Raw genomic sequence first — 27,894 nt, 5'->3', positions numbered from 1 at the left:
TTCTTTCAACAACTAACCCCCTCTGCAGCTACCCCCTTGTCCATCCTGGATAGCCTCCTCATTTCCACAAGGTTAGGGCTCATTCACACGACCGTTGCTTGGGTCCTGGATCTGAGCCACAAAAACATGCTGCTTGGATGCGGACCCAAGCAACAGTCATGTGAATGAGCCCTAATCCTGTGAAAATTCACTTCAATGGGGCTGCAAAAGATGTGGACAGCACTCCATGAATGAGCGGTCGTGTGAATGAGCTTTTATGATTGCCTAATTCACATATACATTTACAGTATGTATACTCTTCAGTGCATGTAGGTGTAAATTTCAACAGACATCTTTCCCCCAGGCTCACCTATAAGTGCAAGCCCACTGTGCCTATACGTAAATATAGTTGATAAAAATATATATACTTACGGTTAGTGTACAGGTCACCTGTGATGTCAGAAAAAGAATAGAAAAGTTAGATATTGTATTAACATTTGCTTTGTAAAAATGGTAAGTAGAGGGGAATGGAAAACAGTGGCACTACACAATAATGTAGGTCACCTATGCCCCTTGTATGTCGAAAGTCTTTAGACCAGCGGCTACCCCCGTGGACCAAGATCATGGTGCTCAGCGTGTGTAAGGGTGAACGAAATCGACATTGAAGACAAAGACGCGGCACTCACCAAGGTCAGGAAGATTTCTTAGGCTTTATTGCTTGCTAGACGGCATGCTGCGCAGGCTGGGGAGCGGGATGGCCAATGTGCGCTTCAGCGGTGACGTCCGTTTCACGCAAAAATCGCGCTTCTTCAGACCCCCTATGACGTGCAGGCGCACGAACGTGCCTTTAAAGGGAAGCCGTCGATCATCACCATGGTGATCACAAACGCTCCCCGAATGCGCAGCTGGAGGAAACAGAGAGAGAGAGGAAAATAGTAACATTTACAAACACAGTACATAGTTGCAATTACAGCAAAAACATTGTATGCGGCCTATTATGGTGACAAATTCCAGAGGTCAGACATCATAATACATCAGAGGATGAAAAACTAACAAATTATAGAAAAACAAAACTCAAAAGAGCATGATTGATTGAAGAAAGCCATGGAAGCATCCCATGAACGAGGGACGGCACCAAAAGAAGGTGCATAAACCCCTCACCTAGAAAGGGGGGGGAAGGGGGGGTTTGGCCAGGAGGTGGGGCATACATGAAAAAACCTATACTGCAAAAAGCAGAGCATAAAAGTGAGAGAGGGAATAAACAAAAGACATTGAGGGGGAAAAAAGCCAGTCAATGCTACAAAGGTCATAGGGTTATAGAAATACCGCCATGTCGTTCTTGTCGTTAAGGCCATGGGGTCCCATGGCGCCCGTCTTGATGATCCATCGGGCCTCCCGCTGCAGCAAGAGACGGTGGCGGTCCCCACCCCTCGGGATGGGTCCCATGGCCTCAATGCCAGCAAAGGAGAGGCCAGATGGATCACCATTATGGGTGGAACGAACGTGATCGATCAAGCGGGGTGAACCTCGCCCAGTCCGAATAGAGTTAAGGTGCTCTCGTACCCTCTCAAACAATGGCCTGATGGTCTTGCAAATATAGAACCTACTACAGGTGCATAATACAACATAAACCACGTATGAGGTGCGGCAGGTGATAAACTCCCTGACCTTGTGCGTAACACCCCCCAAGGACAAACTCTTTGCCTGTGAATTTTGGGAACAGAAGGAACATGTTCCACATTTGTAGTAACCCTGGGGTACTCTACTCTGTAACCAATTAGACTGTTTGGGGGAACTAAGAACACTATGGACCAATCTGTCCTTCAAAGTATGGCATTTTTTTAAAGTAATGAGGGGTCTGTTGGAAACACCACCACCCAGGGAAGGTTCACCTTTCAAAAGGTCCCAGTTGTTGTACACAGCTCGTTTCACTATATCAGCTGCTGGACTGAATTTAAAAATGAACGCAAACTTATCCTCATTGTCATCTTGGATCCTATCACTGAGGAGGCTGAGTCGAGGACGAAGAGACGCTCGATGGGGTGCATCAACAACGTCCCTCCTAGGATAACCCCTTTCAAGCAACCTCTCCTTAAGTTGGTGAGCCTGCCTAAAATAGTCTGCACCAGTGCTATTTATTCTGCGTAAACGTATGAATTGCCCAAAAGGGACAGCGTCTTTCACTGCCGGGGGATGAAAGCTAGTCTGGTGGAGCAGTGAATTGGTTGCAGTAGGTTTGCGGAAACCTGTAGTGCGCAGGACCCCATCAACAACGGTGACATGCACATCCAGGAAATCTAGACTGTTGCCACCGAAGTTCACATTATTGGTCTCATTAGGGTGCTGCACAAACAGTCTACACAACCCTTCACTGCCCGACCAGACCAGGAATACATCGTCCACATAACGCAGATAATGATAGATATGCATGAGAAAGGGGTTATCCATGGAAAAGACGTAGGTCTCCTTGAATACTGCCAGATACAGGTTAGCGAACGTACACGACACCGGCGTGCCCATCGCTGTACCTAGTATCTGGCGGTACCACTGACGATTAAACTGAAAAACATCGTTGGTGAGTATAAAGTTGAGGGACTCTTGTACATACTGTGAAAAGACCGCACTCTTGTCTGTGCGGCCGAGGACAGACGCTATGGCTTTCAGGCCAGTATCATGGGGGATACGGGTATAAAGACACTCCACGTCCAAGGACACAAGGTGGCATCAGGGTGGCACGGGTGGCATCAGGTCCACGTTGTTCTCCATAGTGTTCTTAGGTCCCCCAAACAGTCTAATTGGTCACATTGTAGAGTACCCAAGGGTAACTACAAATGTGGAACATGTTCCTTCTGTTCCCATAATTCACAGGCAAAGAGTTTGTCCTTGGGGGGTGTTACGCACAAGGTCAGGGAGTTTATCACCTGCCGCACCTCATACGTGGTTTATGTTGTATTATGCGCCTGTAGTAGGTTCTATATTGGCAAGACCATCAGGCCATTGTTTGAGAGGGTACGAGAGCACCTTAACTCTATTCGGACTGGGCGAGGTTCACCCCGCTTGATCGATCACGTTCGTTCCACCCATAATGGTGATCCATCTGGTCTCTTCTTTGCTTGCATTGAGGCCGTGGGACCCATCCCGAGGGGTGGGGACCGCCACCGCTTCTTGCTGCAGCGGGAGGCCCGATGGATCATCAAGACGGGCGCCATGGGACCTTAACAACAAGAACGACATGGCGGTATTTCTATAACCCTATGACCTTTGTAGCATTGACAGGCTTTTTTCCCCCCTCAGTGTCTTTTGTTTATTCCCTCTCTCACTTTTATGCTCAGCTTTTTGCAGTATAGGTTTTTTCATGTATGCCCCACCTCCTGGCCAAACCCCCTCCCCCCCTTTCTAGGTGAGGGGTTTATGCGCCTTCTTTTGGTGCCGTCCCTCGTTCATGGGACGCTTCCATTGCTTTCTTCAATCAATCATGCGCTTTTGAGTTTTGTTTTTCTATAATTTGTTAGTTTTTCATCCTCTGATGTATTATGATGTCTGGCCTCTGGAATTTGTCGCCATAATAGGCCGCATACAATGTTTTTGCTGTAATTGCAACTATGTACTGTGTTTGTGAATGTTACTATTTTCCTCTCTCTCTCTCTGTTTCCTGCAGCTGCTCATTCGGGGAGCGTTTGTGATCACCATGGTGATGATCGATGACTTTCCTTTAAAGGCACGTTCGTGCGCCTGCACGTCATAGGCGGTCTAAAGAAGCGCGTTTTTTGCGCGAAACAGCCGTCACCGCTGAAGCGCACCGTGGCCATCCCGCTCCCCAGCCTGCGCAGCATGCCGTCTAGCAAGCAATAAAGCCTAAGAAATCTTCCTGACCTTGGTGAGTGCCGCGTCTTTGCCTTCAATGTCGATTTGCTTTGTAAATATTAGCATGATGGGATGAATTATTGCACCAAATTTCTGAAATGTTGCATGTTGTTTGTAAATTTAGTGCAAATTTAAACCTGGAAATGCTACATCAGTTTTTTTATGCCACCCCCTCTTTGGAGTGAGTTAGCGAATATTGCAGTGATAAATCTAGAGTGAAACTAGCACAGTCTAACCTCGCCCACTGTTTCACCCACTTTTCAAAGTAGCCAAAACCACACATTTTTGTGAAAATAAGCCCAAAAAGTCACAAAAAAATTGTTTTGAAACTTTTTAGGACCCCAATTCTGGAGTACAGGGCTTGATAAATTCCCCTCTTTGTATTCACATTATTATGAAACTAGAAGTTGTAAAGAATAATATCTTAAAATAATAATAATAATATAATTAGATTATATATATATATATTATTACTTGTGCATATTAATAAATTATCAAATAAAGTTAATCAAATAAATACAATCTATTTTCCATAAAATACATTATCTGGTTGGAAAATAATAAATTATCTTCACAGGAAACATTGGCACGATGCTCCTCAGTATAGAATTCTTAATTTGGAAACGGAGAGTGCCTCAGTATTTAAATACATATGAATACAATAAAATATGCTGTTACATAGTGATAAAGTAATCAATGTTTTTTGTTTTAGAGTTGGGGGAGCTGTTCATTGTTTTCATAGTTTTTTTTTTGGAGGGGGGTAATATTTTTACATTGCTTACTATGACATATAAATAGCATGCTCGTTTTATTCTACAGGCTTAGGCCTCATGCACACGACAGTTTTTTTTCACGGCCCTCAAAAACGGGGTCCGTGGGTCCGTGATCCGTGACCGTTTTTCCGTCCGTGGGTCTTCCTTGATTTTTGGAGGATCCACGGACATGAAAAAAAAGTCATTTTGGTGTCCGCCTGGCCGTGCGGAGCCAAACGGATCCGTCCTGAATTACAATGCAAGTCAATGGGGACGGATCCGTTTGATGTTGACACAATATGGTGCCATTTCAAACGGATCCGTCCCCATTGACTTTCAATGTAAAGTCTGGAGTTCTGTTATACCATCGGATTGGAGTTTTCTCCAATCCGATGGTATATTTTAACTTGTAGCGTCCCCATCACCATGGGAACGCCTCTATGTTAGAATATACTGTCGGATATGAGCTACATCGTGAAACTCATTTCCGACAGTATATTCTAACACAGAGGCGTTCCCATGGTGATGGAGACGCTTCAGGTTAGAATATACAAAAAAACTGTGTACATGACTGCCCCCTGCTGCCTGGCAGGTGCTGCCAGGCAGCAGGGGGCAGACCCCCCCCCCCTGTTTTTAACTCATTGGTGGCCAGTGGGCCCCCCCTCCCCTGTTGTTAACTCGTTGGTGGCCAGTGTGCGCACCCCCCTCCCTCCCTCTATTGTTTTAATACATTGGGGCCAGTGTGCGCGCGCCCCCCAACCCCCCCTCTATTATTTTAATACATTGGGGCCAGTGTGCGCGCGCCCCCCCAACCCCCCCCCCCCTCCCTCCCTCTATTGTTTTAATACATTGGGGCCAGTGTGCGCGCGCCCCCCCAACCCCCCCTCCCTCCCTCTCTCTATTGTTTTAATACATTGGGGCCAGTGTGCGCACCCCCCCAACCCCCCCCCCCCCCCCCCCTCCCTCCCTCTATTGTAATCATCATCGGTGGCAGCGGAGTAGAAGATTTTCATACTTACCTGCTTCTTGCTGCTGCGATGTCTGCGTCCGGCCGGGAGCTCCTCCTACTGGTAAGTGACAGCAATGCGCCGCACAGACCTGTCACTTACCAGTAGGAGGAGCTCCCGGCCGGACGCAGACATCGCAGCAGCAAGAAGCAGGTAAGTATGAAAATCTTCTACTCCGCTGCCACCGATGATGATTACAATAGAGGGAGGGAGGGGGGGGGGGGGGTTGGGGGGGTGCGCACACTGGCCCCAATGTATTAAAACAATAGAGGGAGGGAGGGGGGGTTGGGGGGGCGCGCGCACACTGGCCCCAATGTATTAAAACAATAGAGGGAGGGAGGGGGGGTTGGGGGGGGGGGGCGCGCACACTGGCCCCAATGTATTAAAACAATAGAGGGAGGGAGGGAGGGGGGTGCGCACACTGGCCACCAACGAGTTAACAACAGGGGAGGGGGGGGGGCCGCACAATGATATTCAAACTGGGGAGGGGGGGGGGGGTCTGCCCCCTGCTGCCTGGCAGCCCTGATCTCTTACAGGGGGATATGATGGGGTTAATTGTACTATCATATCCCCCTGTAAGAGATCGGGTGCTGCCAGGCAGCAGGGGGCAGTCTTGTACAAAGTTTGCAGTGTATTCTAACTAGAAGCGTCCCCATCACCATGGGAACGCTTCTGTGTTAGAATATACTGTCGGAAATGAGTTTTCACGAAGTGAAAACTTAGATCAGAAAAAGCTTTTATGCAGACGGATCTTCGGATCCGTCTGTATGAAACTAAAACCTACGGCCACGGATCACGGCCACGGATGCCAATCTTGTGTGCATCCGTGTTCTTTCACGGACCCATTGACTTGAATGGGCCCGTGAACCGTTGGCCGTGAAAAAAATAGGACAGGTCATATTTTTTTCACGGCCAGGAAACACGGCTCACGGATGCGGCTGCCAAACGGTGCATTTTCCGATTTTTCCACGGACCCATTGAAAGTCAATGGGTCCGTGAAAAAAAACGGAAAACGGCACAACGGCCACGGATGCACACAACGGTCGTGTGCATGAGGCCTTATTGTGAAAGAATAAAACTTTTTTTTCTTTGCAACAATGCAATTCTTATTTTTATTCTTTGGATTTTTTTTTATTAAAATTTAAACTTTAAATAATGTAAACTTTTTTTTAGAGGAAGTGAACTTTACATTGTAACTTGCAAGCAAACTATTAAGAAGATCATAAAAGGCTCATCAATTTACTGTAGCATGTCTATTCACCTTTATTAGGCATTTGGCAGCAATGGACACCAATCAGCACCCTACTGCCATGTTGCGGCAGAGCTAATGCACTTATGTGCCAATATTTATTAGAAAAAGGATGTTTGAATATTTGTAAATGAGCCTCTGGGAGCAACAGGGGCGTTGCCTTTACTCCTTGAGGCTCTGCCGTCTCTGCAATTGCCATGCCTTCTGCACTTTAATCGACAGCACTAGGCGGTGTAAACATCATGTCTGGCCCTGTCAATAAGTGCTGAGGGCGTGGCAGTTGCAGAGGGAGCAGAAATTATATTATGTAGATGAATGTAATTTTTTTAAAACTACACTACATATTCATAATGTACAAAGCAATACCATTTAAACATTAGGATTCCAACCATCAGACTGTACCTGAGCAGATGACTCCAGCATCTTCTTCGTGTACACAGTTATGTGATGTAAGCCCTCCGTGCGGACAGTTCCACAAGAAACTTTCATTGCCATTACATTGTACATCATCCAATATAATCAGTCCTTGTCCTTGACCAAACGCTGCACTCTGGTTAAACGCAAGAGCATTACCGCAACCTATCTGCTGACAAACAACTTGAGCATCATTAATATCCCATCCGTCATCACACACAGTTCCCCATGCTCCATTATAGAGGATTTCTACACGACCGTCACACCGACCTCTTCCATTTACCAGCCTCAAAGCCATGGTTGGAGCTAGTTAAAAAAGAAAAGAATAGGAAAAAAAGTGAGGTTCCGACTAAATGTACAGTTTGTGAACATAAGGTGAGGCTATATCTCTAAAGTTGATTTGAATGGGAAATTGTGTTTTTTGGCCAGTAAAACACCTCTACATTAAATGCGACACATACCAAATAACACACTGGGTCACAAGTAAAAAAAAAACAAATGCAGACTGAATAGTACTGAAAATAGTAACTAGAGATGAGTGAATCTTCCAAGATTCTGTTAGTTTCAGATTCACCAAATTTATCAGAAAGTTTGGTTCGGTTCAGAATCTATTCGTACCGAACCAAAGTTTCTCCAATTGCCCTGGAAATTGGTATATAATCTCCTCTAGTCCTCTAAAGCACAGATTTTTTTTATGAAAAGCTCCCATCTCGTTTTGTCAATTTTTTTAAGAATTTTTTAATTTTTTCCTTGTCCATCCCCTCGTTCTGATACAGTATCAGGTGTAACTGTACCTACTTTTATCATGGCTTCCACAAACTGCGGTTATTGCTTGGCCGCAACTGACTGCAATTACCTCCTGCCTGGTGGTGACAGAACACTATCGATTGCTTATGCGCTGGGCGCCATTTTACAAGATTCGTCTGAATTAGACCGGAAAAGATTTGGGGTTGATTCAGTACCTAAAAAATCTCTAAATCTGCGAATGGATTCGTTCATCTCTAATAGTAACCAATCATCACTTTTTCAGACTTGCTTACAAGTTAAAGGGAATGTGTCATCAGAAAATGACCTTTTTGATGTTATACATTTTCCATGTATTCCATATATTTAAACAAAAAAGATAAAATCCTTCAGTTTTCACACTGTTCATTATGTCTAATAATTGGCGCCATTTCTTGGTTTGTACAGATCACTTTACTGCAGTTAACTCATTCTAATCCTGCCTGAAATGATATCACCTCTGTGTATAGATAAGACAGGATCCATTATTCACAATGTGTGATTGTAAGAGCTTATCTATTCTTTCCTTGTACAATGACCTCTGCACAGGTCACAGAGCATGTCTGTGATAGGGTCCCCTCCTGACTATTGTGTATATGGCTCATGGGGCTGCCGTAAATACATTTTCTTAATGCTTTTTAAATGCTGATAAGAACAGCTCAGGCAAGATGGCCGCCCCCATAAACATGTTCAGCAAATAGAAAATAAAAACAAATTAGCCAATCAGCAGATCCCCTGTGATGTCACAGCCCTATAAAAAGACTGATTTCGCCCTGTCTCTGCCATTTTACAGCAAACTTATCATAGGGAGATACGCGATAGGTGCGACGGACAGTGTTTAACAAAGCTTTTAACTGTAGAATTTTGGATATGGACAGTGCAGGGACAGTGTAGGGAGATCGTAGGGAGAGTTTTAAAACACTTTAGGAGAAACATAGGGAGCGCTTGTGGAGACTGCAGGGACAGTGCAGGCTCTGTGTAATTTCTCTGTGCATCTTGTTCCACTGCTGTGCCATTCATACTTAATCTGTTCTGGTATATATAGACTTACTGTGCATCAGACCTAGGCCTCATGCACACAAACGTATTTTGTTTTCGTGTCCATTCTGTTTTTGTTGCGGATAGGATGCAGACCCATTCATTTCAATGGGTCTGCAAAAATTGCCGACAGCACAACGTGTGCTATATTTATGTCCGTATGTCAGTTCCGTAGCCCCGCCCCAAAAATATAAAAAGTCCTATTCTTGTCCATTTTAGGCATTGTTACGATGGATCTGCAAAAAAAAGGATGGCTTACGGATGTCATTCTTTGTTTTTTTTTTTTGCAGATCCGCAATTTGCAGACCGCAAAACACATACGGTAGTGGGCATATAGACTTAGTCACTACAGGCAGTCTAATATATAGGAATGTTTACCTACCTGTAGTTCATCAGTAGCTCCATTTATACTTAATCTGTTCTGTTATACATAGACTTACTGTGCATCAGACTCATTGTCAACAGGCGATCTAATGTATGGGCACTTTTATCTAGTTCATCTGTTGTGGTGATACACGTGTCTCATTCTAGTGTTTGTGGTGTGTCCACATTGATATATAACCACTTCTGATAGCCAAACAGTTACTGTAATTTAGTGTTACAGAGCGGTCTTATTTAACACCCTGAGAGCAGTGCAAATAAATAGATCCTTTGCAAAGCGGAATTGCTTACATGTTTGTTTTTTTTTGTCTGAAAAATTATTCTTTTATCTGAAAAATTATTCTTTTAGCAAAAACATTTGTCTCGTAACAAAAAAATTGTTCTTTTAGAGAATCAATTAGTCTTTTAGAGAATCAATTAGTATTTTTACCAAATAAATTTGTCTGCTCCAGCAATGATGAATGATGTTGGCAGGTAACCCCCATCTGTTGTCAAAGGATAAACACACGATGATCCCTTAAGTGTATTGCGTGTGCAGCCCCGGACATGTAAAGGCATCACACAACAGTTGGTTATGATCGCCACTTGGCCCTCAAGCAAGTTGGATGCGGAACGCCAGGGGGTCAAATAACTCCATCCATTAAGGTTAAAACCAGATGGATAGTATTAAAAGTCCAGCTCACCTGTAATTCCGTCATGCACGGCAAAAGTTAAAGTCAAACTTGTATAGTCATGTAAAAACAAAGGTGATCCGGCACTGAAGGGTCCTATTTTCGACATTTCTTTATTGCCAAAACTTGAACATACGTATATGGAACAGGACAGGACATAGAGCAGCCTTCTCCCTCTTACTCCCGTTTAGCTGACATGTTTCGAGCCGCCTAGGCTTTTTAGTCGTGGCCTGGACTAAGAGCCTAGGCGGCTCGAAACATGTCCTGTCCTGTTCCATTTATGTTCAAGTTTTGGCAATAAAGAAATGTTGAAAATAGGACCCTTCAGTGCCGGATCACCTTTGTTTTTACATTAAAACCGGATAAGTCTAACTTGCTGAATGGCTCAAACATGGCAGCTGGATTATTTTCATACGGGAGGTGTGTCGTTGGTAGAGTTGAGCGAACACCTGGATGTTCAGGTTCGAGAAGTTCGGCCGAACTTCCCGGAAATGTTCGGGTTCGGGATCCGAACTCGACCCGAACCCCATTGAAGTCAATGTGGACCCGAACTTTTCGGCACTAAAAAGGAAAGGGCTAGAGGGCTGCAAAAGGCAGCAAAATGTATGTAAATCCCTGAAAACAAAATGAATAAAAATAAAATAAATAAAAATTAACCAATATTAATTGGAGAGATGTCCCATTGCAGAGAATCAGGCTTTATGTCATTGCAGAGAATCAGGCTTCATGTCATAGCAGAGAATCAGGCTTCACGTCACCCACCACTGGAACAGGCCACTGTCAGATATTTAGGCCCCGGCACCCAGACAGAGGAGAGAGGTCCCATTGCAGAGAATCAGGCTTCATGTCATAGCAGAGAATCAGGCTTCATGTCATAGCAGAGAATCATGCTTCATGTCATAGCAGAGAATCAGGCTTCATGTAATCCACCACTGGAACAGTCCATTGTAAGATATTTAAGCCAAGGCACCCAGACAGAGGAGAGAGGTCCCATTGCAGAGAATCAGGCTTCACGTTACCCACCCCTGGAACAGGCCACTGTCAGATATTTAGGCCCCGGCACCCAGAGAGAGGAGAGAGGTCCCATAGCAGAGAATCAGGCTTCATGTCATAGCAGAGAATCAGGCTTCATGTCACCCACCACTGGAACAGGCCACTGTCAGATATTTAGGCCCCGGCACCCAGACAGAGGAGAGAGGTCCCATTGCAGAGAATCAGGCTTCATGTCACCCACCACTGAAACAGGCCACTGTCAGATATTTAGGCCCCGGCACCCAGACAGAGGAGAGAGGTCCCATAGCAGAGAATCAGGCTTCATATCATAGCAGAGAATCAGGCTTCACGTCACCCACCACTGGAACAGGCCACTGTCAGATATTTAGGCCCTGGCACCCACACAGAGGAGAGAGGCCCCATTGCAGAGAATCAGGCTTCATCTCACAGCAGAGAATCAGGCTTCACGTCACCCACCACTGGAACAGGCCATTGTCAGATATTTAGGCCCCAGCACCCAGGCAGTAGAGAGAGGTCCCATAGCAGAGAATCAGGCTTCATGTCATAGCAGAAAATCAGGCTTCATGTCATAGCAGAGAATCAGGCTTCACGTCACCCACCACTGGAACAGGCCATTGTCAGATATTTAGGCGAAGGCAACCAGACAGAGGAGAGAGGTCCCATTGCAGAGAATCAGGCTTCACGTTACCCACCACTGGAACAGGCCACTGTCAGATATTTAGGCCCCGCCACCCAGACAGAGGAGAGAGGTCCCATAGCAGAGAATCAGGCTTCATGTCATAGCAGAGAATCAGGCTTCATGTCACCCACCACTGGAACAGGCCACTGTCAGATATTTAGGCCCCGGCACCCAGACAGAGGAGAAACGTCCCATTGCAGAGAATCAGGCTTCATGTCACCCACCACTGGAACAGGCCACTGTCAGATATTTAGGCCCTGGCACCCAGACAGAGCAGAAAGGTTCCATTGCAGAGAATCAGGCTTCATGTCACCCACCACTGGAACAGGCCACTGTCAGATATTTAGGCCCCCGGCACCCAGACAGAGGAGAGGTTCATTCAACTTTGGGTTGCCCCGCAATATAATGGTAAAATTAATAAAAGAGGATTGAATGAAGTGCCCTGTAGTACAAGAATATATTGTTAAGGGGAGGTAGTTATAAATGTCTAATCTGCACAAGGGATGGACATGTCCTGTGGGATCCATGCCTGGTTCATTTTTATGAACGTCAGCTTGTCCACATTGGCTGTGGATAGGCAGCTGCGTTTGTCTGTATTGACGCCCCCTGCCGTGCTGAATACACTTTCAGACAAAACGCTGGCCGCCGGGCAGGCCAGCGCTCCAAGGCATAAAAGGCTAGCTCTGGCCACGTGTACAATTTGGAGACCCAGAAGTTGAATGGGGCAGAACCATCAGTCACTAGGTGGAGGGGTTTGCACACGTACTGTTCCACCATGTTAGTGAAATGCTGCCTCTTGCTAACACGTTCTGTATCAGGTGGTGGTGCAGTTAGCTGTGGCGTGGTGACAAAACTTTTCCACATCTCTGCCATGCTACCCCTGCCCTCAGAGGAGCTGGCCGTGACACAGCCGCGTTGGCGACCTCTTGCAACTCTTCTGCCTTGGCCTTGGGCTTCCACTTCCTCCCCTGTGACATTTGGGAATGCTCTCAGTAGCGTGTCTACCAACGTGCACTTGTACTCGCGCATCTTCCTATCACGCTCCAGTGCAGGAAGTAAGGTGGGCACATTGTCTTTGTACCGGGGATCCAGCAGGGTGGCAACCCAGTAGTCCGCACATGTTAAAATGTGGGCAACTCTGCTGTCATTGTGCAGGCACTGCAGCATGTAGTCGCTCATGTGTGCCAGGCTGCCCAGAGGTAAGGACAAGCTGTGGGAGGCGTATCGTCATCGTCCTCCGTTTCCCCCCAGCCACGCACCAGTGATGGGCCAGAGCTGCGTTAGGTGCCACCCCGCTGTGAACATGCTTCATCCTCATCCTCCTCCACCTCCTCCTACTCCTCCTCGTCCTCCAGTAGTGGGCCCTGTCTGGCCACATTTGTACCTGGCCTCTGCTGTTGCAAAAAAACTCCCTCTGAGTCACTTCTAAGAGACTGGCCGGAAAGTGCTAAAAATGACCCCTCTTCCTCCTCCTCCTGGGCCACCTCCTCTTCCATCATCGCCTGGATGCCATTGGGCCCCACCATATATCGCTGTAAATTCTGGCATGCAGTCATACAGGGTACACAGTATATCAGTATATCTGAGAGGTGAGTGTGAGACTTAGGCCTCATGCACACGACCGTTGTTGTGTTGCGTTCCGCAAAATGGGGTTCCGTTGTTCCATGATCAATATCCGTTTTTGTTTCCGTGTGTCTTCCTTTATTTTTGGAGGATCACCAGACATGAAGGAAAGTAAAAAAAAAAACTAAGACAGGTTTGCCATGCAAATGATACGAAAAAAACTGACGCGGACGCGCGGACGTGGATGACAATCTTGTGTGCCTCCGTGTTTTTTAGCGGTCCCATTGACTTGAATGGGTCCGCGAACCGTTTTCCACGAAAATAATAGTACAGGTTATATTTTTTTGACGGACTGGAACCACGGATCACGGATGTCAATGGGTCCGCAGAAAATCACGAAAAATGGCACAACGGACTCAGTTTTGAAAACATAATAAAATGCCATGTATTGTATTAAATGCCTCATTGAACTACAGTAAACACATATTCAGATGTAGTATATTTTAGGTATTGTACTTACCAGGGGTAGTATGTTCTAGATACATGAAAATTAAGAGGAAAGAGAAAAGAAAAAAATTGTTACTATTTGGAAAATGTGGCCCATGATATATTCTAAATTAGATCTCCAGTATACATTCAGAGGATAATGAATTGGGACATTCCGTGTGTGTTACCCAATATAATTATATTGGGTATGTTAAAAAGACAGGGAAGAGAACAGAATCATTGATACCATTGATCTTTATAAATAGTGTTGAGCGAATTGAAGTGTCTGAAGTGGACTTCGATCTGAATTTCAGGGAAAATTTGATTTGCCTCAAAGCCGCTTATCCTCTTGTTTCACGATCAGCAATGAACGCGGCATCTGAGGTGTACAATGATGGGGGCGGAGCAATCACTGTTCCCTGTCATTGCACCCACTACTTACAAAGAAATGTGCTTTGTGACAAAATAATTAGTCACAAAGTGGATTTTTATGCAGCAGAATCAAATTTTCAAGAACTTTGCTCATCTCTATTTATAAAGCACACCAACAAGTGTAAGGCCGATTTATTGGCCTGTATTTGTGGGAGGGGCATGGCTGCCTACTTCAACAGCCAGCGTCCCTCTCACTCTGTACGTCGTTACAGCGTTTGATGAGCCACACCTGGCTTCCCAGTGAGAGGAGTTCAGCATACCTAGATATCCTGACGTCGGTGAGGGTGAGAAGCTGCTTCTCTGCAGCGCACAGTGTTAGGGTCCGGCCGGCGGGGGGCTCGTTCCCCTAGGTGAGGGGGGAGGGGGCTCCCCCGCACCGGAGCATAATGCCAGGGAGTTGCGCGGCTCCCCACGGTGTCCAGCCGGCGGTGGGTCGGCCCCTGACTGATGGGGGCTCCCCCGCACTGGTGCACTCTGCCAGGGAGCTTCGTGGCTCCCCACGCGGCATCGACTTCAAAATGCCAGGGTTCATAATGCCAGGGAGCTGCGCTGCTCCCCACGCGGCAGGAGTGACCAGCCGGCGGTGGGTCGGCCCCTGGCTGATGGGGGGCACCCCCGCACTGGTGCACTCTGCCAGGGAAGCTTCGTGGCTCCCCACGCGGCATCGACTTCAAAATGCCAGGGTTCACAATGCCAGGGAGCTGCGCTGCTCCCCACGCGGCAGGAGTGACCAGCCGGCGGTGGGTCGGCCCCTGGCTGATGGGGGGCACCCCCGCACTGGTGCACTCTGCCAGGGAGCTTCGTGGCTCCCCACGCGGCATCGACTTCAAAACCGGTGGGGGGCTGAGCCCCTGATGGAAGTAGGGCTCCCCCTGCCCCGGTTCATAATGCCAGGGAGCTGCACTGCTCCCCACGCGGCAGAAGTGACCAGCCGGCGGTGGGTCGGCCCCTGGCTGATGGGGGTCACCCCCGCACTGGTGCACTCTGCCAGGGAGCAGCATGAGCTCCCCACGCGGCACACAAATTTTGCTGATGGGGGGCGGGGGCCACGGTGTATGAAGGGCTCCCCCTGGCCCGGTTCATGGTGCCAGGGAGTTGCGCGGCTCCCCACGCGGTACGGGTGTCCAGCCGGCGGTGGGTCGGCCCCTGGCTGATGGGGGTTCCCCCGCACTGGTGCACTCTGCCAGGGAGCTGCGCGGCTCCCCACGCGGTTATCATGTAGGGACACAGGGGACACCGTGGCCCCGCTCCTTATCTTCGTTAAAGTCTGGCACGGGCCGCCGTGCCGTTAGTGAGGCAGGGATCAGGGATGAGAGAACCAGGCCGTTCAGGGGGAGCAGGTCATAGCCGGTGGCTAGCTTCCTTCTGCCGGCTGCACACAAGGTCGCCAAGAGGGTCATTTAGGCACGGGGGATTAATTAGTCCATACAGGTGAGTACTAGGTCTCCGGGGAGGGGTGTGTTACAGAGTACTGCACGGTCTACAGACCTGGTCCACCGTAGTAAATCCTAGCTGGGATTGCTGGTCAGGAGCCGAGGTTCACTCGTCTCAGTGTCAAGCCAGTACAGGGGCTTAGTAGGCGCAGCTTGCGGTGGTAGCTTTCCCCCCAGGTTAGGCAATTCTTATTGGCAAGGGTTAATGGTAAAAAAAATAAAAAATTGAAAAAAAAATTAAATAAAAAAAATAAAAAAATAAAAAAAAAAAAACTAAAGAAAAAAAATGAAATTTTTTATTTTTTTATTTTTACTTGTTTGCGTCATTCTTTACGACGAATGCACAATCCAGGGTTAATGTCTTGATTGTTTTGCTTCTAGGTCCTAACTTGTCTCGGCTACACCCTGATTTGTGGCTTATCAGCAAGGTACTAGGGGTACATGTCGGGGGGGGGGGGGAGAGAAGTCACAAGCTTGGTTTTTCAATAAAGTCTGGCACGGGCCGCCATGCCGTTAGTTAGGCAGGTTTCAGGGGTGGGAGAACTAAGCTTGGTCAGGGTGAGCACGTTATAGATGGTGGCTGCCTTCCTTCTGCCAGCCGTACATAAGGTTTTCCAGGGGGTTATTTAGATACAGGGTGTTATGAGTCCATGCAAGTGATTTATTTTAATTTGCAAAGGGTTGATTTCATAAAAATAAAAAAAAAGATAATAATGCTGCCCGCACGTCTTGCATTCTGCCATGGAGCAGCGCGAGCTCCCCGTGCGGCAATTGCGTAAAAGTACAGGGGACAGCATGTCCCCGCTCCTTGTCTTCAACAAAGTCTGGCACGACCCGCCGTGCCATTAGTTAGGCAGGGATCGTGGCTGGGAGAACTAGGCTCGGTCAGGGGGAACAGCTCATAGGCAGTGGCTGGCTTCCTTCTGCTGCCCGTACATAAGGTTTCCCAGGGGGTTATTTAGGTACAGGGTGTTATTGAATCCATGCAGGTGATTACCAGGGATCTTAGACGGGTGTGTTGGGTCTGGTTTAGTAAGGACGGGTTTTAAAGAAAAAAAAAAGAAAAGGGAATTCATAGTTGGCGAAGCAAGGTCTCCGGGGAAGAGCGGGTTACAGAGTACCGCACGGTCTACAGGCCTGGTCCGCTGTGAGCAATCCTAGCGGAGGCTGCAGGTCAGGGGCCTAGGTTCGCTGGTGTCAGTGTTAAGCCAGTACGGGGGCTTAGTAGATGCGGCTTGCCCTGGTATTTTACCCTCCCTAGGTTTCCAGGTTAAGTAAATTTTAATTGGTAAAGGGTTAATTTGTAAAAAAATAAAATAAAATGCTGCTCTTGTTCCATCATTCACGTTTTACACATTCGCAGGGTTTCCTCACGACATGTGCACAATCCAGTGTTGATGCCTTAATTGTTTTGTTTCTAGGTCCAAACCTTGTCTCAAGTTACATCCTGAAATTTGGCTTATCGGCAAGGTAGTAGGGGTACACGTCGGGGAGGGGGGAGGAAGCTTGGTTTGTGTCTCATGCACCGTCTCACGTCCAGGTCGTGCTGTGTTACTACCGTTCTGCGGTTGTCAGTCCGTAGGTATTCTGAGCAGGTAAGTGCATGGTCACCCTCTGGGTGTTACTTTCTGGGTGTCTGTTCGAGTTGGAGAAGGGTTTTGATCGGTCCTTTTGAAGTGCCCCCTTTCAGCGGTGGAGAGTTAGTCCCGATGGGGTGGTCACAGGTAAGTTTAGCAAGAAGGAGAGACTTATCATCGACCTGTCAGCCCCACATGGTTACCACGTCCCTAGTCTTAACTCCCTCATTCCTTCAGAGGAAGTGGGCATGAGGTATTCTTCTATTGATAAGTGGAAGGTCCGATACTACTTTTCCACCAAACTCACTTTCTGTTCTAGGAGCAGCCCGTGGCTCTTTGATCAGTTGGCTCAGGCCTCCATTGGGTTTTAGAATATAAGGTACGCTGTGAATTTGTTATTCATTACTTCCTGCTGATCTAGAGGCCAGGGTCAGCCCCCTTAGGGCTGGGGAGATTGTTGAGCTGTTTTCCCAGTTAGGTGTCCCAGTCTCCCCCAAGAGACCTGCTAGCTCAGGTTTTGCTGCTATTTTGGCACCCACTTGGTCGAAGGCGAGTGGCCTGCTGAGGTGAGACAAATCCCAGGTTTCCTGCAAACCTCAGCACTTTTCGAGCTGTACCCCATTGTGGTGGCCGGCCCGTGTTTGGGGCAGCAGCTGGGTAAATCGCACTGTTTTGTTTGTAACCGACAACGCTGCGGTGGTAGATATCTTAACCAATGGGTTGTCTAAGTCGTCTTATGTCATATGTCTCTTGAGACGTCTAGTTCAACTCTCCTTGCGACATCATTTTTGTGTTAGTAGTACGCATGTGCCAGGTTCTCAAAATGTGGCAGCTGATGCTTTATCGAGGGCTAATTTCTCCCTTTTCGCAGGTCACGCCATAGGCGGATGTTGTGGGCGCTACCGTCCCCCTTCACGAGTCACTAATACTGGTTTAAATGGTCACCTAGAGACGGCCCACTCCTTACTAGCCAAGCCCCTTTCGCCGTATACAACTAGGGCGTATCGCACTGGGTGGAGGGCATTTGCAGGTTTTAGGGAATATGCCCTCAAAGGGAGTCCAGTTTTGTTGAATACATCCTTGCCTTCATTGGCTACTGCCACTCGGAGCTCAAGCTGTCCCACAACACGGTGAAGTCCTACTTGTCGGGGGTGCAGCATTTCCTCTCTGTCAGTCATCCTGAACGGGCATCGGCGTTCTCTGTGCATGCTGTCAAAACTACGTTGAGGGGTTTGAGCAGATGTGGACCAGGAGCCCAAGTACGCAGACAAGCTGTTACTGGACTGCTTTTCGTAACCTATCTGACATTCTGGATAGGAACCTTTCGGGGTTTTGCCCAGCCTGGTGCTTAAATCCGCTGTTTATTTAGCCTTCTATGGTTTCTTGAGGCCTGGGGATAGTAGCAAGTTTCTCACAGTCAGCCAGTTGGTCCAGGGTCCCGAGGGTTACGTGCTGCTGCTGAGGACATCCAAGACCTCGCAGACAGGTCCCCCAGTCCCAACGTCCTAGTTCCCTATGTCTCATCGATGGTGCCCTGTCAGAGTTCTTCATCAGCTGCAGGTTCAGGCCAGATAGTCCACTATTGCCATTCGGGGTGGTACCGCTCGCTTCTCACCAGTTCATGTCTCACATACGCTCCTCAGTTGCCAGTTTGGGCGGCGACCCAGCTACGATCTCAGGACATCTATTCGTATAGGTGCAGCATCCACAGCCTACAAGAATCAGGTACCAGCGCATGCCATCCAGAAGTTGGGTCGTTGGCGCCCCTCGTGTTTTAGCCGCTGTATACCTTTCCAAAGTCTGGTTTTGTGATCTATGCTGTAATAATTACTCCTGCTACTCAGTATGTCTTTTGCCCTCTTTCAGGTGTCCCTACTACGGCGCGGTTGCGGCATAACTCTAACCGCTTAGGGGCAGGGTAGTCTCAGGTGGGACGGGGTGCATTCTCTTGGTTGCCACGACCACAAGTGTAAGGCCGATTTATTGGCCTGTATTTGTGGGAGGGGCATGGCTGCCTACTTCAACAGCCAGCGTCCCTCTCACTCTGTACGTCGTTACAGCGTTTTCCCCACCCACCCACCCTTACTATCCACTACTCTTAAAGGGGATGCCCTCTTTCAGGTGTCCCTACTTCGGCGCGGTTGCGGCATAACTCTAACCGCTTAGGGGCAGGGTAGTCTCAGGTCGGACGGGGTGCATTCTCTTGGTTGCCACGACCACAATGATAAAATACGATATAAATACGATATACAAGTGAAAATGTTACAATATCTGTACTATGTAAAAAATGTCCCTTCACCCACAAAGCAATATCTGAAAGCAATATATACAAATGGTGGAGTCAGTGTATAGTAACATGGAACTAATAGAAAAAGTAGAGATTCTATTATTTTATCAGGTATAAATAAATGTGTGCTCTTTCTATTAACAATAAAAAACTGTTACTTTAGTGACAGAAAAAATACACAGCAGAGATGATCAAATTTCCTAAAATAGTTGAGGGTCTAAGTCTGCCAAATCAGCCATCTAATGGAAAATTCATAACAAATTTAATTGTGTAAAATTGATTCGCTTATCTCTAGTAGCCATTCAGTAACATGTAGAAGCACGTGTGGCTACAATAACAAAAAGCAAACATTTCTATAGGAGGATTTTAGTCTCTCACATTGTTTTGTATAAATTTTGGCCCATTATTGTTTACAAAATTGTTTTAATGTTTTTAAGCTTGCTCAAACTTTCAGCCACTCCACATTCTCTACTAGCATAAGGAAAAGTTTTTTGCAAAGCTAATCTACAATCCTAGTATGTTCACTGCAAGAGAAAGGCCATGTAACTTAGAGTTCAGGTGAAAGATATTTTGAAAAAGTTGCATAACATTTGTATGATCACCTTGATCTCCGTTAACTTGTTTTAAAGAGTAAATTAGCTGACTTAATTTACTTCAATATTTTGCACCATAACAAAGTGCACTGAGCAACATTAATAAATGTTAGTTAATTTTACTACAGTATCTCTAAGTCACCCTATACTATACTAATATTACACCACTCTTTTCCCTACCTTTCTCCGTGCTTTTTTCTATTTTAAAATGTGGGCAACTCTGCTGTCACTGCGCAGGCACTGCAGCATGTAGTCGCTCATGTGTGCCAGGCTGCCCAGAGGTAAGGACAAGCTGTGGGAGGCGTATCGTCATCGTCCTCCGTTTCCCACCAGCCACGCACCAGTGATGGGCCCGAGCTGCGTTAGGTGCCACCCCACTGTGAACATGCTTCATCCTCATCCTCCTCCACCTCCTCCTCCTCCTCGTCCTCCAGTAGTGGGCCCTGTCTGGCCACATTTGTACCTGGCCTCTGCTGTTGCAAAAAAACTCCCTCTGAGTCACTTCGAAGAGACTGACCGGAAAGTGCTAAAAATGACCCCTCTTCCTCCTCCTCCTGGGCCACCTCCTCTTCCATCATCGCCCTAAGTGTTTTCTCAAGGAGACATAGAAGTGGTATTGTAACGCTGATAACGGCGTCATCGCCACTGGCCATGTTGGTGGAGTACTCGAAACAGCGCAACAGGGCACACAGGTCTCACATTGAGGCCCAGTCATTGGTGGTGAAGTGGTGCTGTTCCGCAGTGCAACTGACCCGTGCATGCTGCAGCTGAAACTCCACTATGGCCTGCTGCTGCTCGCACAGTCTGTCCAGCATGTGCAAGGTGGAGTTCCACCTGGTGGGCACGTCGCATATGAGGCGGTGAGCGAGAATGCCGAAGTTACGCTGTAGTGCAGACAGGGGAGCAGCGGCAGGATGTGAACGCTGGAAGCGCGCACAGACGGCCCGCACTTTATGCAGCAGCTCTGACATGTCGGGGTAGTTGTGAATTAACTTCTGCACCACCAAATTCAGCACATACGCCAGGCAAGGGATGTGCGTCAAACCGGCTAGTCCCAGAGCTGCACCGAGATTTCGCCCATTATCGCACACCACCAGGCCGGGCTTGAGGCTCACCAGCAGCAACTACTAGTCGGTCTGTTGTTCAATACCCTGCCACAACTCCTGCGCGGTGTGGGGCCTGTCCCCCAAACATATGAGTTTCAGAATGGCCTGCTGACATTTACACCGGGCTGTGCTGAAGTTGGTGGTGAAGGTGTGTGGCTGACTAGATGAGCAGGTGGAGGAAGAGGAGGAGGAAGCCGAGTAGGAGGAGGTGGCAACAGGAGGCAAAGAATGTTGCCCTGCGATCCTTGGCAGCAGAAGGACGTGCATCAAACAGCTCTCTGCCTGGGGCCCAGCCGCCACTACATTTACCCAGTGTGCAGTTAGGGAGATATAGCGTCCCTGGCCGTGCTTACTGGTCCACGTATCTGTGGTTAGGTGGACCTTGTCACAGATGGCGTTGAGCAGTGCACACTTGATTTTATCGGATACTTGGTTGTGCAGGGAAGGGACGGCTATCTTGGAGAAGTAGTGGCGGCTGGGAACAACATACTGTGGGACAGCAAGCGACTGTTTGAAGCTGTCTGTGTCCACCAGCCTGAATGACAGCATTTCATAGGCCAGTAGTTTAGAAATGCTGGCATTCAGGGCCAAGGATCAAGGGTGGCTAGGTGGGAATTTACGCTTTCTCTCAAATGTTTGTGAGATGGAGAGCGGAACGCAGCCATGTGACATGGTGGAGATGCTTGGTGACGGAGGTGGTGGTGTTGGTGGTACATCCTTTGTTTGCTGGGCGGCAGGTGCCAACGTTCCTCCAGAGGCGGAGGAAGAGGCCGAGGCAGCAGCAGAAGAGGTAGCAGGGGAAGCCTGAGTGAGTTCCTTGTTTTTAAGGTGTTTACTCCACTGCAGTTCATGCTTTGCAAGCAGGTGCCTGGTCATGCAGGTTGTGCTAAGGTTCAGAACGTTAATGCCTCGCTTCAGGCTCTGATGGCACAGCGTGCAAACCACTCGGGTCTTGTCGTTAGCACATTGTTTGAAGAACTGCCACGCCAGGGAACTCCTTGAAGCTGCCTTTGGGGTGCTCGGTCCCAGATGGCGGTGGCCAGTAGCAGGCGGACTCTCTTGGCAGCGGGTGTTCTGCTTTTGCCCACTGCTCCCTCTTTTGCTACGCTGTAGGCTCGGTCTCACAACTGCCTCTTCCTCCGAACTCTGAAAGTCAGTTGCACGACCTTCATTCCATGTGGGGTCTAGGACCTCATCGTCCCCTGCATCGTCTTCCACCCAGTCTTCCTCCCTGACATCCTGTTCAGTCTGAACACTGCAGAAAGACGTAGCAGTTGGCACCTGTGTTTCATCATCAGAGACGTGCTGAGGTGGTATTCCCATGTCCTCATCATCAGGAAACATAAGTGGTTGTGCGTCAGTACATTCTATGTGTTAAACCGCTGGGGAAGGGCTAGGTGGATGCCCATGGGAAACCCTGCCGGCAGAGTCTTCAAGCAGCATAAGAGACTGCTGCATAAGTTGAGGCTCAGACAATTTCTATGCATGGGGGTGATGTGACAGACTGATGGGCTTGGTTTTCAGGCGCCATCTGTGCGCTTTTTGCAGAAGACTGGGTGGGAGATAATGTGAATGTGCTGGACCCAATTGACTAATGCCTGTACCTGCTCAGGCCTTACCATCCTTAGAACGGCATTGGGCCCCACCAAATATCGCTGTAAATTCTGGCGTGCAGTCAAGCAGGGTACACAGTATATCAGTATATCTGAGAGGTGAGTGTGAGACTTAGGCATCATGCACACGACCGTTGTTGTTTTGCATTCCGCAAAATGGGGTTCCGTTGTTCCGTGATCAATATCCGTTTTTGTTTTCGTGTGTCTTCCTTTATTTTTGGAGGATCGCCAGACATGAAGGAAAGTGAAAAAAAAAATCTAAGACAGGTTTGCCATGCAAATGATAGGAAAAAAACTGACGCAGATGCGGATGACAATCTTGTGTGCCTCCGTGTTTTTTAGCGGTCCCATTGACTTGATTGGGTCCGCAAACCGTTTTTCATGAAAATAATAGGACAGGTAATATTTGTTTGACGGACTGGAGCCACGGATCACGGACACGGATGACAAACGGTGCATTAGCCGAGTTTTCAACAGACCCATTGAAAGTCAATGGGTCTGCAGAAAATAACAAAAAACGGCACAACGGACACGGAATAAATCAACGGTCGTGTGCATGAGGCCTTGGAGTGAAAAATGCCTTATTGAACTACAGTAAACACATATTTAGTTGTAGTATATTTTAGGTATCGTACTTACCAGGGGTAGTATGTTCTAGATACATTAAAATTAAGAGGAAAGAGAAAAAAAAATTGTTACTATTTGGAAAATGTGGCCCATGATATATTCTAAATTAGATCTCCAGTATACATTCAGAGGATAATGTATTGGGACATTCCGTGTGTGTTACCCAATATAATTATATTGGGTATGTTAAAAAGACAGGAAGGAGAACAGAATCATTGATACCATTGATCTTTATAAATAGTGTTGAGCGAATTGAAGTGTCTGAAGTGGACTTCGATCTGAATTTCAGGGAAAATTTGATTCGCCTCAAAGCCGCTTATCCTCTTGTTTTGCAATCAGCAATGAACGCGGCATCTGAGGGGTACAATGATGGGGGCGGAGCAATCACCGTTCCCTGTCATTGCACCCACTACTTACAAAGAAATGTGCTTAATTAGTCACAAAGTGGATTTTTTTGCAGCAGAATCAAATTTTCAAGAACTTTGCTCATCTCTATTTATAAAGCACACCAACAATGATAAAATACAATATACAAGTGAAAATGTTACAATGTCTGTACTATGTAAAAAATGTGCTGAGAGTAGCTGATATTTCCCTTCACCCACAAAGCAATATCTGAAAGCAATATAGCCAAATGGTTTAGTCAGTGTATAGTAACATGGAACTAATAGAAAAAGTAGAGATAGGAAAAAAATGTTACTTTAGTGACAGAAAAAATTACACAGCAGAGATGATCAAATTTCCTAAAATTAGTTTAGGGTCTAAGTCTGACAAATCAGCCATCTAATGGAAAATTCATAACAAATTTAATTGTGTAAAATTGATTCGCTTATCTCTAGTAGCCATTCAGTAACATGTAGAAGCACGTGTGGCTACAATAACAAATAGCAAACATTTCTATAGGAGGATTTTAGTCTCTCACATTGTTTTGTATACATTTTGGCCCGTTCTTCTTTACAAAATTGTTTCAATCTTTTTAAGCTTGCTCAAACTTTCAGCCAATCTACATACTGTACTAGCATAAGGAAAAGTTTTTTTGCAAAGCTAATCTACAATCCTAGTATGTTCACTGCAAGAGAAAGGCCATGTAACTTAGATTTCAGGTTTAAGATATTTTGAAAAAGTTGCATAACATTTGTATGATAACCTTGATCTCCGTTAACTTGTTTTAAATAGTAAATTACTCTAAATTTACCAAATTCCATCAGTCACTTCATAGCTGACTTAATTTACTTCAATATTTTGCACCATAACAAAGTGCACTGCGCACCATTAGTAAATGTTAGTTCATTTTACTGCAGTATCTCTAAGTCACCCTATACTATACTAATTTTACACCACTCTTTTCCCTACCGTTCTCCGTGTTTTTTCTATTTTACCTTTACCTTTGCATTCTTATCTGTATCTCTTTGACATAGCCACATATTCCATTTTTAGTGCAAATTTTCTACAAATTTGAAACATTTTGCTTAATAAATTTCCCCCAGTATATTTATAAATGCCTCATGATAACTTACCAGTGGTAGAAGGTGCTGTACAAACCATGCATGAAAATAGAGAGGAAAGAAAAAGGAAAGAAAAAATTATTTATGACATTGTATTTTGAAAAGCAAATTAAAGGTGTTTTCAGGGAGCACAATATGGATGACCTATCCTCAGGACAGGTCATCAGAACCTGAGCGGTGGGGATCCGACTCCTGGCACCCACGCCGATCAGCTGTTCAAAGTGGCCGCAGCTTCTTTCTAGGCTAGTGACCTCTCATTCATCATTCACATAGTCTACATGCAGCTCAGTCTCATTGAAGTGAATACCAAGCATAGCCACTATACAACAATACTAAGCACAGCCGCTATACAACAATACCAAGCACAGACTCTATACAATGCAGACCCTGTACTTAATATGCTGTTAGGAGGTCTCAATGGTCACCAAAGTGCCATGGCCTCTTAGAATAGCTGAGTTATGGGAACTGGAACCCCACTAATCACTAATCAGATATTGATGAGCTATTATAAGGAGACGTCATCAATATTGAACTCCTGAAAAACTCCTTTAACTGCAATAAGATACTGTATATAATAAAACCTTCACTACACATTCTGAAGATAATACACTGTCATTTTATGTATATTACTCAACAACATCCATATTCGAAAAAATGAAATCAGAAAAGAAGAATGAAACATTGCTATATTTGGTCTTTGGCGAGTACACCAATCATGATACAAAGTACATAGTATGTTACAGAAAATGCTACAAAATGTGGTGTGTGAACAGTTGATATTTCCTTTCTCAGACAGCAACATCAAGAAGTCAACGCAGTATATGGCACCTGTTACAAAGCAAAAAATCTTAGCTAACATTTTGATGCAATTTTATATTCACATATTATATCAGATTTTTTTTCTGAACAATGGATTCAGATTAGTATTGACATGTAATGATATTGTGTCTGGACTATATCCATTACTGGAGTGCCTGGTAACAGTTTTTTTTTACAAGTAATACATCATTATCTCTACACATATTACCTATAGTATATAGGTTGGATGAGTAATACTGAGCTTCAAACCGTCCACTGAAGTTGTGATTAATAAATTCCAGGGTCATGACATTGGATGATGAGCGAAATAAATTTAACTTTTTTTTAGAGGAAGTGAACTTGACATTGTAACTTGCAAGCAAACTATTAAGAAGATCATAAAAGGCTCATCAATTTACTGTAGCATGTCTATTCACCTTTATTAGGCATTTGGTAGCAATGGAAACCAATCAGCACCCTACTGCCATGTTGCGGCAGAGCTAATGCACTTATGTGCCAATATTTATTAGAAAAAGGATATTTGAATATTTGTAAATGAGCCTCTGGGAGCAACAGGGGTGTTGCCTTTACTCCTTGAGGCTCTGCCGTCTCTGCAATTGCCATGCCTTCTGCACTTTAATTGATAGCACTAGGCGGTGTAAACATCATGTCTGGCCCTGTCAATAAGTGCTGAGGGCGTGGCAGTTGCAGAGGGAGCAGAACCTGAAGGCGTAAAGGCAACGCCCCCACTGCTCCTAGAGACTCATTTGCATATATTTTAACAGATCTGCTGAAAGATGCCCTTTAAATAGCAGGGCAATTACATGTGCTATAAAATGTGATCTGTAAGGGTCTGCCTACAGATGTAAATATGTAGGCAGGGCACCCTCAATTTGAATGAATGGTTTCCTAAATTATATTATGTAGATTAATGCAAATTTTGTAAAACTATACCATATATTCATAATGTACAAAGCAATACCATTTAAACATTAGGATTCCAACCATCAGACTGTACCTGAGCAGATGACTCCAGCATCTTCTTCGTGTACACAGTTATGTGATGTAAGCCCTCCGTGCGGACAGTTCCACAAGAAACTTTCATTGCCATTACATTGTACATCATCCAATATAATCAGTCCTTGTCCTTGACCAAATGCTGCACTCTGGTTAAACGCAAGAGCATTACCGCAACCTATCTGCTGACAAACAACTTGCGCATCCTTAATATCCCATCCGTCATCACACACAGTTCCCCATGTTCCATTATAGAGGATTTCTACACGACCGTCACACCGACCTCTTCCATTTACCAGCCTCAAAGCCATGGTTGGAGCTAGTTAAAAAAAAAAATAGGAAAAAAGTGAGGTTCAGACTAAATGTACAGTTTGTGAACATAAGGTGAGGCTATATCTCTAAAGTTCATTTGAAGGGATAGGTCTCGTAGATATAATCTGAGATTAGTAGGCTTCCCAGAAGGGGTAGAACAGGATAACCCGCCGAACTTTGTTCAGAAGTGGTTGGTAGGTGAGAGGTCGATGGGTATTGTAAAATGCCTTGTCAACCATGCAGGGGGGGGGTTTGGGGGGGGGGTTTTAGGGAGGGATTGGCTGCTGTTTCTCTGTTATGTGGTTTTGCGTGCCTCTCCGCTGAGATTAGCGATACCTCTACTCATATCATTTGCCGTGTAATATCTTATGTTGGAATGTGAGAGGGCTGGGAGACAGAGTGAAGAGGACGGTGGTCTTCGACCTTGTGGTCCGCCATCTGCCCGCAATTGTGGCACTAATAGAGACCCATGCAACAGCTGATAGGATTTATACATTGAAAAGGAAATGGGCCTCTTTTGAGTACCACGCTTGTTATTCCTCTTATGCAAGAGGTGTTAATGTGTATATTCATCGAGGGATGGAGTTCCAGCCGCTAGATAGTTCCATTGATAAAGAAGGGCGATATGTATTTTTACATGGGTATTGGAAAAGACAGGAGGTAATATTGGCGTTTATTTACATCCCCCCTCCATTTAAAGCAACGGTCCTTTCC

The 27,894-nt window shown here is 46.2% G+C and overlaps 1 protein-coding gene across 1 annotated transcript in view; it reads right to left on the bottom strand.

Moving 5' to 3' along the window:
- The window catches only part of LOC122942223 (deleted in malignant brain tumors 1 protein-like), a 485,901-nt gene that overhangs the window by 13,544 nt on the left and 444,463 nt on the right, over nt 1-27,894 (bottom strand). The window contains exons 28-33 of the mRNA XM_044299724.1: nt 26,870-27,187; nt 25,066-25,080; nt 23,561-23,575; nt 13,915-13,929; nt 7,254-7,571; nt 412-429 (exon numbers count right to left, since the gene is read on the bottom strand). Coding sequence (XP_044155659.1) covers nt 412-429; nt 7,254-7,571; nt 13,915-13,929; nt 23,561-23,575; nt 25,066-25,080; nt 26,870-27,187 — 699 coding nt within the window. The remainder of the gene's footprint in view (nt 1-411; nt 430-7,253; nt 7,572-13,914; nt 13,930-23,560; nt 23,576-25,065; nt 25,081-26,869; nt 27,188-27,894) is intronic.

This window comes from Bufo gargarizans, chromosome 6 (assembly GCF_014858855.1).
Source record: "Bufo gargarizans isolate SCDJY-AF-19 chromosome 6, ASM1485885v1, whole genome shotgun sequence".
Classification (NCBI taxonomy): Eukaryota; Metazoa; Chordata; class Amphibia; order Anura; family Bufonidae; genus Bufo; species Bufo gargarizans.
This window is presented reverse-complemented; position numbering and strand designations above follow the sequence as displayed.